Source organism: Nanorana parkeri, unplaced genomic scaffold (assembly GCF_000935625.1).
Source record: "Nanorana parkeri isolate BGI_ZX_2015 unplaced genomic scaffold, ASM93562v1 scaffold3833, whole genome shotgun sequence".
NCBI lineage: Eukaryota > Metazoa > Chordata > Amphibia > Anura > Dicroglossidae > Nanorana > Nanorana parkeri.
Window position 1 is genome coordinate 13,962 of NW_017310101.1, and position 12,585 is coordinate 26,546.

At 42.9% G+C, this 12,585-nt stretch overlaps 1 protein-coding gene across 1 annotated transcript in view; it reads right to left on the reverse strand.

Moving 5' to 3' along the window:
* Positions 1–12,585, reverse strand: part of LOC108803528 (zinc finger protein 850-like) — a 21,940-nt gene that overhangs the window by 4,504 nt on the left and 4,851 nt on the right. Inside the window, exon 4 of the mRNA XM_018575362.1 lies at positions 4,674–5,754. Coding sequence (XP_018430864.1) covers positions 4,674–5,754 — 1,081 coding nt within the window. The remainder of the gene's footprint in view (positions 1–4,673; positions 5,755–12,585) is intronic.

Consider the following 12,585-nt stretch of genomic DNA (forward strand, 5'->3'; position numbering starts at 1 on the left):
ACAGCACAGCAATGAAGTAATACAATGAACTAGGATCACACTAATCCAGCACGTTATTATTCTGAGTTGCCCCACTCAAGCGGCGGCCATATTGAGTGGGGCACGTGAGATTAATAACATGCTGGATTAGTGTGATCCTAGTTCATTTTATTACTTCATTGCTGTGCTGTATATGTATAGGCCAATGTAGTTGGATCTGTATGTGCATTATAATTAATCAAAATTAATCGATTAATCGATTAAAAAAAAATTCGATTAATCGAACACGAAAATTTTAATCATCACCAGCCCTACTAAAAACAGAACATAAAAGTAAAACCATTGCTCCCAGATTAAAACAAACTTATTTTTATTTTTAAATAATAATCACTGAAAATATGATTTACAAGAAAAAATACACATGTTTAAATCCCTTAGGTAAGCTACACAGCCTACACTACCAAAATAAGTTTCACATTTTCACACTCTTTTAAAGTGGCTTTGTCTGTTCCCTTTACAGTCTGTCTGACTCTTCCAGATCCGTCTCTGTAAGTTCACAGAAGTGATTGGTTGCAGGGGTGGGCTGGGCGGGGCTGGCAGAAGCCTGGCTCTCTAAGATCATATTACTATATAGCTGCCGCTTACAAGAGCCGCCGAGAACCGTCACGCTCTTCTCTGCTTCTACTACATTCCATCCGCACTCCACAGAGCACAACAGACCAGAAGAACCGCCGCTCGTTTTTACTGAGCCACCGCTCTTTCATTCTTCTGAGGGAACCGCTCGATAGAGCCGGATCGCTCATGACCTACCCATCTCTATTTCAAGTGAGATCACCACGTGTTGAATATAAAATCACATATCCTACGTTAGGTCTCGCGGTCCGTTCCCCGATCACGTCACAACGACACACGCAGATCAGAACTTACGTTAAAATCCAGACAAAGAAATAACAATTTTACGGTCTTCTAATCTGTAGATGTAACAATTACATAAAGGAAAACAAACTGAGAAATGAAATACAATGCGTTAGTCTCAATGTGGAAAGCTGTAATACAGGTAGGAGGACCTTTCTTCAGCCACGTGAGTGGAATGGTGGACGGTGGATAGCGGTCATCTGGGTTTCTCACATAGACCCTGCAGTCCCTCACCATGTGTTACACTGATACTTTTTTGTTTTCTTGGAGTCCTAATAAGTCCTGTTCTGGTTCCTGGACCCCGGAGTCTTTGTAGAACCTCCATTCCTCGTGCCTCATCTTACCTGGTATCCAGACCTCATTATTAGCCTCATCTGTACACAGGTCGTTATTCACTATATTACTAAAAGTATTGGGACGTCTTTACACTCACATGAACGTTAATGGCCCCCCAGTCTTAGTCCGTAGGGTTCAGTATTGAGTTGGCTCCGCCCTTTGCCGCTATAACAGCTTTAACTCTTCTGGGAAGGCGTCCACAAGGTTTAGGAGTGTGTCTATGGGAATGTTGGACCTAGGGCTGCCACCTTTTCTTCAAGCAAAACCCGAACACTCAATCGACGCGTGGACATTTTTTTGGAAGAATGAGTGCTGGCTTATTCATATATAAAAATTGCCGCCCATTGATATGTAAATATCACAGTTGAGACTATTTTCAGTGGGGGGCCAGTAGCCCCTATCTTCATTTTGGTTGCCTCTGTCTGCCTGACATCTTGTGTCCAGGTTTCTCTTGCCATGAAACCCGGACACAGCATTCCAAACCCGGACTGTCCGGGTGAACAACTGCCAAACTCAGACACGTCCATTGGATTGCCAGACAGAGAAGCGTGATTGGTCACTCCAGAAATTCTACACTAACCCACCACCGTCTTCTTTATTTCTGCATTCTCTCACATCTACCACCCAAAAATCGAATTGCCCATTCCCGTACATTTTGTGCAAATTTTCTACATTCGGCACTTCACATACATATAACTCCACCCACTTCCATCATTCATACCTGTACAGGGTTATATCAGAGGTGTAACATGTATGGACGGCACCGAGGGGGAAACATGATCTCCATACGACTTCACCCACGTGATCGGCCCTCAGCCTGCTACTGCGCATGCGCAGACTGCCCAGCTCTCTCATTCAGAAATCCTGTGCATGCGCAGTAGCAGACTAAGGGCCGATCACGTGGCCGCTGTGCACACAGGAGACGTGGGCAGATCCCGGAGAGCGGTGTCTGCCAAGCTGGCCGAGGGACTGGTACGGTGATGACTGATGCTGAGGATCTATGTTAGGGGAATGATTTCTCTGCAGGGTGGGGGTCGTGTGACCATATCAGATCTGTTTGCCCGGCTCGACACTGATTTGTTGGGAAACCGGCTTCCCAGCCAATCAGCATGGAGCCAGCTTCCCGGCTCCATGTCTCCTCGCAGCACTGCTGGTCGGAGGAAATCTCCCTCTTCACGGAAGTTTCAGTGTCGGGAAAGGTATTGGAGCATTTGGGCAAGTGCGAGTACTTCGTATCGGCACCGATACTAGTATCGGTGTATCACGGTGTGGTTCCGTACCGAATAACATTTACGGAACCGAATGGGCGAAAATACGAAATAACTAAAATCCAAAACCATTTAAAGAACGGAAGACAACAGAATATTGTTTTATATAATTATGGCAAAAGAATGAAAAACAAACTTAAAGTCGATGCAGAAAATGAATATGAAGTCAACATATACAATGTATAAATCTACTAAATACTGATAATGTTATATAGTGATTTCTTATATACACCGGACTCATTTATTTCATATCGGTCACGCCCATTCCTAGTAAATGTACACATTAGACATGACTGTAATTCCTTCTTGTATGGTGACTCTATTCCATGGATCATCTATCTTCATCAACAGAGAAACTTCCTCTTCTCACCGGAGATTCTGCCACATTTCCTGTAAGTGATCAGTACATAGAGTAGAGCCCAGATCTGAGAGATCAGCCCTGACCAGCCGCTCACGGCACAGATTTATACCACAGATTGCAACTGTGACGGACTGCACCGTCACTGTGCTAGTTGGAGGGGGCTGCAGGCTGGCCTCTTACCCCACAGATTATGGCCCAGCAAGAGAACAGGAGATTTTGGGGCTAAATTTAAATTTTATATGCAGACAGTGACTGTTGCCCTCTGGGAAATATACATTTTAAAATGGTGGAGGACAAGGATTTGGCCACATGGTTTGTCTAGTCAAAATGGAGACTTAATTAAGTTAAGTCAGTTGTATATAAGTTGCACAGCTTTCCCCACCCCCCCTCACCCGTTATCTGATGCTCACCCTATTGTACTGTGTAGGGGGGGGGGGGGGGGGGGTTGTTTTCCTCTGTGTCTCTAAAGTGAATGTCCTTTGTTAAATAAAGGAGTTGCTCTTTCTATGTTGAACCTTCAACACGAGTTTTGCCTCAAGATTGTGGGTTAGGGGCTGGTTACTGCGAATCTGCTGGCTGAGAGTGGGGTTTTGGCGGGCAGGAGACGCTCTTTGTCGGAGGTACCCAGTCGGGGTACATGGGGTCCGTCACAGTTACTTTCACTTCTGGAGAATCCTATCCCCGGGAATGAATGTACTAGGAAAGGATAGTGTAGCACCCTCTAAAATGTCGCTATTCAATTTAGAGATACCTGGACTGTAACCAGTCTACAGACATCCCAACCTGCAAAAAGTATCTGTTCGCAGTATCGTTACTACTATTGGTCCCTGGGACCAAGTCACAGTGATATCGGCCTTAGCGGTTGCTAGTGGAGAAAGCTGTCCTCTGAAGCAGAATCCAAGGGCATCCTACAGATCCTAAACCCTCTCTCTCCTGCTGAACTTACAAATAAATATCCCAAAAAGAACCCTAAGACTCGAGCCATTCTGTCCATGAGTGTTGGTGTGCTGTTGCTGATCCAAGGGGACCGGTAGCTGGAACCAACAGGTAGGAGAACCTATATCATACTCAGCGGCTCCTTCGGGGGTGAGCGCTACAATAGGTAGCTCTCATCAGATCCGGTCTCTTCCGGAGATTTATACTGCAATGATGAAAAGTCTCCAGAACACACACACAGGGGGAATATGATTACATGCGGTTAGAAAACACTCTCCCTGGATTCACATTCATTGCGTCCAGGGACAGTGATGGATTCCTAACCGAATGTAATCCTATCACATACCATTATATGCGGTGCGCAGGCGTTTACATGCAGCTGCTGTCATCTAATCATTAACTTGAATGGGTGACAGCTGCCGCTTGTAAACACCAGATTAGGCATTTCTGCTGCAGGAAAACGCAAGTTCCTGACGCAGGAATCCCTAACTGCACCTAACAATACAGGTGTGAATAGAGCCGAATACACATAAAAATACTAACCCCCACCCCAAGGAATTATTTAAAAAAAACTACCCCTGCACATATAAAAAGAAAATCCCCCCCACATATAAAATACTAACCCCGCCCACATGGCACACCCACGTATAAAATGAAATAAAAAATAAAATATACAGCCCCCCTCCTGCTCACCTTTTTGCAGGGAGGAGGCAGATCGATCCCTGGTGCTCCAGTGGCGATTAGTGAGGTCTGCTGCAGACCTTACCAATCAATCCTTTCTTTCGGCCAAAGCTCAGAACTGCGCTCCGACCGAGAGGATCTCAGTGCCGCGAGCCGCTACTTTGAGGCCGCTGCTGAACATGATTAAAGACGTACACCTGTGTGAACTCTCAAGTGCTGAACAAGGTCTCCTTTCTGAATGAAAGATTTCCCGCACTCTGTACATGTAAAAGGACGCTCACCTGTGTGAATTCTCTGGTGTATAACAAGGTTTCCTTTCTGACTGAATGATTTCCCGCACTCTGAACATGAATAAGGACGCTCACCCGTGTGAATTCTCTGGTGTCTAACAAAGTTACGTTTCTCAGAAAAACATTTTTCACACTCTGAACAGGAAAAGTAACGTTCACCTGTGTGACTTGTCTGGTGCATGACAAGATTTTGTCTATGAATGAATGATATCCCGCACTCTGAACATGAATGTTTAACAGTGTGAGTTTTCTGGTGTATAACAAGGGATCCTTTATAAATGAATGATTTCCTGCACTCCGAGCATGAATAAGGACGCTCACCTGTGTGAATTCTCTGGTGTATAACAAGGTTTCCTTTATGAATGAATGATTTCCTGCACTCCGAGCATGAATAAGGACGCTCACCCGTGTGAATCCTCTGGTGGTTATCTAGGTTTTTTTTCCCAGTGAAATATTTTCCACATTCGGTACATGTAAAAGGGCGTTCACCTGTGTGAATCATCATGTGTTTATCAAGGGCTCCTGTTTGAATGAAACTTTTCCCGCACTCTGAACATGAATAAGGACGCTCACCTGTGTGAATCCTCTGGTGTGAAAGAAGCCTACTTTTCTCAGAAAAACATTTGCCACACTCTGAACAGGAAAACGGACGCTCACCTGTGTGATTTCTCTGGTGTATAACAAGGGCTCCTTTCTGAATGAATGATTTCCCGCACTCTGAACATGAATAAGGACGCTCACCTGTGTGAATTTTCTGGTGTCTGACTAGGGGTTTTTTTTCAGGGAAAGATTTTCCACATTCAGTACATGTAAAAGGGCGTTCCCCTGTGTGAATCATCATGTGTTTATCAAGGGCTCCTGTTTGAATGAATGATTTCCCGCACTCTGGACATGAATAAGGACGTTCACCCATGTGAATCCTCTGGTGTGAAAGAAGGGTTTTGTTTTTAGTGAATGTTTTCCCGCACTCTGAACATGAGAATAGATCCTCACCTCTGTGATCTCCTTCATGGGGTGAGGAAGGTTCCTTGGGATTAGATGGATCTCTTGCAGTGTGAGATCTTAGATGGATATTTCCAGTCATAGAATGTGAATGATCAGAAGATTCACCCTGATCAGAGGGATCCATTGATGTCTCCAAACAGTGAGGTCTGTGATGTATATTTTGTATATTTGGATTCACTCCTGGAGAATCCTGTGTGATGACATTATCTTCTGAGTGCCAATCGGCAGATAATATAAGATGTCTCTCCGAGGTATTCCTGACATCACACCCATCTGCTGGAGAGAAATGATTACACACGTCAGTAATCAGAGTTATGTATGTTGGTCTAGAAGTCATCACAGAGCTCTGGCATGGAATTGGGTACAATTGTAACCCCAAAATATGAAAACCAACCAGATAAAAGAGACAAAACGCCTCTGACACCCCTGGAGACCATTGTACTGTTCATTCATGACCGCTATGGGGGATGGACCTTCATATGGTGTACAGTATCTCCTCCTCATTTGTTGGTCACATGACGTTATACTGAGGAATGGAGATGGACCTTCATATGGTGTACAGTATCTCCTCCTCATTTGTTGGTCACATGACACATGAAACATTCTTTGCAAGCAACTTGAATCTGGCACATGAGCAAGAACCTGTCTGTCTAGAGTTTTCTGTGGAGAAAAGAAGAGAAAAAGATGTCCGTATATTTCAGGGAAGGCTTACATTCATAACGAACAAAAAAGCCGAGATAGTGTTATCTCCTGAAACCTGCATAGCTATCACTAAGCTTTCGTTATATATTTCACGGCAACTTTTCTTTGAGCTCCTCGGCTTTTCAACTAAAGAAACAAGGACATCAAGTCACCCTGCACCTTTCCAATAAGACGTCGTCTGGCTTTCCTTCCTTGTTTCCATCATGGATTTCTCTTTCTTCAACCACTCTGGAAAAGAAAATTAAACCCACGGAACGAATACAGGAATTCAGTTAAGGCAATGGTCTATAACAACTAGCGTACATAGCCGAGATATAGCTAGATCTCCTGTTTTTCTTCTGACCAGATGCAATTACAACAGTGGAAATATTACCCTTCCTCTCCAAAGGTTGGTCTCTGTTAAAACCATAAAACCAGATATTGAAATATGTATGTGTGAACCTTAAATGATGATTGATTGTCTATATTTTAATCTATCCAAGTTTGGAGATTCAGTTTTTTACTGTACTGCTGATTTTGAGTTACAATTGGTAATCAGTAAGCTGACAGGCAGACCTAAGTATAGTTGAAACAGTTGTTAGGAATTCTTAAAGAAGACTTGGCCTTTAAAATGAGTTTGTAGAGTAAAACACATGACTCAGGACATAGAGTGTTATGCCCAAAATGGGATAGAAGGAGAACACATGACTCAGCTACTAAGAGTATGGCACTCCCTTATGCTAATCAGAAAGACTTTTAAGGTAAACATCACATAGGTTATTTTAAAGTAAAAGCATGGATAAAAGGATGAGGGATGATCCTTCAAGACACACATTCACACACTCACACACTCACACACTCACACTATAGATCCACAGACACGCACAGCATCACGCAGACACGCCCACACTCACATTGAATAGACAGACACCTGTTAGGACTATTTTTACTTAATGACTAAAAGACACGTTTCTTAAGCATCTTATAGATTTCTGCTGCAAGATATACTATATTTTGTCATCATCAAGCATCTTATAGACTCATTCTGTAAGATATACCATATCCTGTAATATTTTGTAACTTTAAATTAAACACATTCTGAACTTTATGCAACAACGGAAACAATCATCTATTATTGAACTTTTCCACCCTATGCTTCGAGAAAAAGAATATGACATAAAAAAAATCATATTTCTCCGCAATTTTCTTACAGTCTCCAAAACGAGGACATACTCCAGCGTGAGCTAAATCCATTTCATCATTTTTTCTGATATTTACTTATTATTTAATTATTTTGTTTCTTTTTGTTTATTTTTTCATACACATGCATGTTGACTCTTTAGACCACAGATTTTTCTATCTTTTTTCTCCCTTTCCACAAATATGGGCCTTCTTTCCCATCCATGTGGAGACTCATAAAACAAGATATATATATACACAGGTGAAACTCGAATAATTAGAATATCGGGCAAAAGTAATGGCAGTAATTGCTGCAAAAGGGGCCCAAACCAAGTACTGAGTACATATGCATGCTTGTACTTTTCAGAGGTCCGATATTGTTCTATGTACAATCCTTGTTTTATTGATTGCATGTAATAATCTACTTTTCTGAGGTTGTGGATTTGGGGTTCTTGGGGTTTTCATGAGCTGTAAGCCATAATCATCACAATGATGACAAATCACGGCTTGAATTATCTTGCTTTGCATGTAATGAGTCTCTCTCATATATTAGTTTCACATTTTAAGTTGCATTAGAGAAATAAATGAACTTTTACACAATATTCTAATTATTCGAGTTTCACCTGTATATGTACATATGCTCAATACTAGATCTTTTCCTTCCATCTGAGAAATACAAGGCATTCACACGGTGTGTCTCTATACTGTTTTTTCCATAATATATTGTCAAAGAATTATTAGCGGAATGCAGCCACGTATTTGTATGTGTACTTTTTGATACAAAAGTTTGGATATGTTTTGTTATATACAGTTTTTAGTATTTCTATAAATAAATATATATTTTTATAAATATTTGCTACATCTTTTTAATATACGTCTCCACTTCTTCCTCTTTAACCTCAGCTTTAATATTGTTCCGTTCTTCACCCTAAACCCAAAAGAATGCAGCTCCTCGTTCATTATGACATCATTAAATGTGTTTCTAGTGTAAGTACCTGAATGTGACTTGGTATCGGCCTCCTGTAGTCTCCGTATAACAAACATGGAGAAGGAGAAGCAGCACAAGGAGCCAGTCAGCTGTACTGCAGGGTCAATAAGGGTCATGCTGACTGGAAGAGAGAGCGAAGTGACAGAAAGATGAGATCATCACTCTGCTGCTTCTCATTTATCTGTCCAGTCAAAGACTGGGGAAGGGACAAAACCAGCAGGTGTCACCTGCAGCACAAAAAAAGTCATTTCAGGGCAGGTCTTCTACCCATTTTCCATGAGCCTGGGGGGCCAGGGATCTTAACCTTGGAGGCCCATCATCACACCGGCCTCGACTCACAGAAGCAAACGACAGCACCACATCATTTAGTATGTGCCCTTTGGAGGACACAAGGACGAAGAGGATCCATGATGCCACATGACTGGGCTCACGACCCGTGGAAGAAAAGTATGTTTATTGATTTATAGAAAACAATAAAAGTGGGAGGTTCTCCAAGGGGAAGATGAAATGGAGTAAAGGAAACATGAAACTAATGGCCTACATAAATGAATATTGCAGAATCAGTTCTGTGTTTATACATAGCGAGTCTCACCTACCTGATCATGGTGAGGGATGTTCTGATCTTCTTGTGTGGAGTCCCGGGAATACGGAGGACGGGGACATCTCTCTGGTGGGTTTGTGTCACTGAATGGTTCCATCATAATCTTCTCCTCCTCTTTTATCTCTTCTTTAACATCATTATCACACTCACTCTGGTGTATAACCTGAATATTGAGGACAATGGGATCAGATGAAATAAAACAACGATTCGGGACGTGCCAAAATCTATCCCCTATTATCTATTATTTCTCTATTTCACCTTATGTGAGACGGTGAGATCTTCCTGTGTGGAATCCCGGGAATACAGAGGACGGGGACATCTCTCTGGTGGGTTCCTCTTACTGGATCCATCTGTAGGAAACACACACACTGACTGAATACATTGTTTCTATGTGTGTATCAGATGATGGGGGATCTAGGTGGACCCTCCGTACTGCTCTCTCCTCTTACCCGGTAATGTGAGGGGCGGCTCATTCTCCATCACGACGTCCTTGTAGAGATCCCGGTGTCCTTCTAGATACTGGAAACATCTAGAATATTTTATCACGGTTTGCCTTTGTTGTCAGGCGGTGAGGTGAAGGCTCTGTGATGGGTGATGTGTGATGTCTGCTGAAGACACTTGCTGAGTGTTAATGGCTCACAAGATATATTGGTCACTATCCTGTAATCCTGTTTGAAGAGAGAAGGTAACAATTATCAATGCAGACTTCCCAGAATCCTCCTGATCTGTATTTTAGAAATCAAATAGTCACATGATCTAAAGAAGACTCTCTGTAGACAAATGCTGAATTGCTCAGAGTGTCAGATCTTGTAGGATAGTTCTGAGATTTTGGACACTGTCCCCCAGTACCCATACCTCCAAACTCATGCTTCACACCTCCATCACTTCCTGTGTATACCCTATATCACTTCCTGTGTATATATATCGACATCACTTCCTGTTTCCAGGTCTACATAATTTCCTTTCTGTACCTTGTATCACTTCCTGACTGTATCTTACATCACTTCCTGTAGGTGGCTACCACGTGAGATCGCCACCTTGTGATGAATATAAATACTACAGTCTCCGTTATGTTTCATCATTGTGCTCGCTGCCTTTTGGTCCATTCCTCTATTACATCCATGACTACACACAGATTATACCTCAGGGAGCACTGAGCCAGTCACATCAGTCTCTGTACAGAGGAGCTTACACTCTAATGTCCCCCCACAGCCCCCCCCTATTATTATACATATATATATCACTGACATATACTGCAGTGGTGTACCGAGAACACTAGCCAGTCACATCAGTCTCTGTACAGAAGAGCTTACACTCCAATGTCTCTCCACGTTAAACTATGTGACTGGCTCACTGTTCTCTGTACAGCACTGCGGTATATGTCAGAGCTATATAAATGTATATGACGGTGGGGGCACATTCAAGTGTAAGCTCCTCTTTGCAGAGACTGATGTGACTGGCTCAGTGTTCTCTGTACAGCACTGTGGTATATGTCAGTGATATATAAATGGATAATAATAGGGGGTGTCTGTAGTGAGGTCTGAGGTAAATCTTTGTGGAGAGCAGAATCTGCCCAGTGACTCTGATCCCACCCTGTGATATGTTACTATGGAGGGAGTGCAGCCAATGACAGTGGAGGAGGTGTGAAATCTGAGGAAAATCTCTGTGGAAAGCAGAATCTGCCTGGTGACTCTGATCCTGCCCTGTGATTGGTTCCTGTGGAGGCAATGCAGCAAATGACATTGGAGATGTGAAGCGTGGACTCTGATTGGCTGTGAGGCTCTTCTCAGCTCCTTCTGTCAGTTACTGAAGTCTGCATCTTATTATAGATTAGTGACAGAAGTAATGGAGGAATGTGGGGGAGGGGGGTTCTGTTCACGTCTTTCCAACTTGGAATTTCCTCCCTACAAACCCAGAACCGGATGGTGGAGAAGTAAGTATGTTACACCTCCTTCTGTAATGATCTCTCTGAGACTCTACTGAATACAATGCCTGAGGTTTGTACACTTACCCAATATAGACCGGTAACACATACACTTACAGCGGCCAGGAGAGGACAGGCTTGGGCCTGGAAATCTCCGTCTCTCCCCTCTGCCAGTGTGAAAGCTCTGGTGTCTCCGGTCATGTTCTATGAGAAGCTTACTGCTAGACATAAAGCTTCTCTACATATAAGACATGGACTCCTTGGATTGTCGCCTCCTTTATTATGGATTCCTGAACTCTCTAGTTTCCTGATCTGTATTGGGCTGGTTGGTGCTGCGTGCTATCTCCCTATTTGAGGGTTTACCCCCCTTGGATGTGTTCTGGACCTTTCGTGTTCCTGGCTTCCTCTGTCCCCTTTCTTCTCATCTGTGGAAGGCGGCTCTCCCTCTCCCCTTTTATCTCTCTTCTATTCAGTTTCCTTCTTCTCGGTTTTCCACATATTCTCCTTTTCTCCGATACATTTTCCTATTCTCTCTTCTTAGTTTTGGTTTATTGCTCCTTGCCTGGTCTGCCTCTTAGTGGACGTGGGCAGTTTGCTATGATTCAGGTGTCACTTATATTGTTCCATGAATACTTGGGGACGTACGGGTCCCTCATAATGTGTGTATTTGGGATGTAGCACTTCATCACGTTATTGGATCTCTTTGTTGCCTCACTCCGTAGTTCTATCAAGTGTATTTCGAGTATCTGTGTAATTTCTTTGCCTGTTCCTTTATATAAAAACACGTGAGCGAAAAAAAATGCCATCACGTTGACAACGTTTTAATGGTTATAATTAGGAGAGCACAAAAAAATGTGAAGGCCAATTAAAAAATGATGCACAAGTTTATAAAGTACACACATTCATAGTTCAAATATATACATTTTAGACAATGTTTCAAAATATTTCCCAATATACACGAGACTCATTTATACCACAGATTGTAACTTTTCCTCACACTGCCGGGAAACTTTTCACCAGGAATGAATGTAATAGGAAAGGAAATGCCGATCTTATCAGATCCAGTCTCTTCCAAAGTTCTACAATGCAACAATGAAAAGTCGTTCCTTCTGAAGTAGCCACACCCTGATAGAGACGTTCTTTTATCATCAGAGTCTCCATTAACCCCCCCCACTTTGTTCCCTCAGCAGTTCAGCATCACTCATTTCTGTCTGCACCCCTGTGTTGTCACTGATTTCCCCCCATGTCTGTACTACATTCTCTGGGAGCTCCCACCATATGTTCTACCGCAGCTCCCCCCTCCCCTATCCATACCATGATCTCTTGAAGCTCTCCTCCACCATCCACACTACATTCTCTGACAGCTCTCCCCCCACCATCCACACTACATTCTCTGACAGCTCTCCTCCACCATCCACACTACATTCTCTGACAGCTCTCC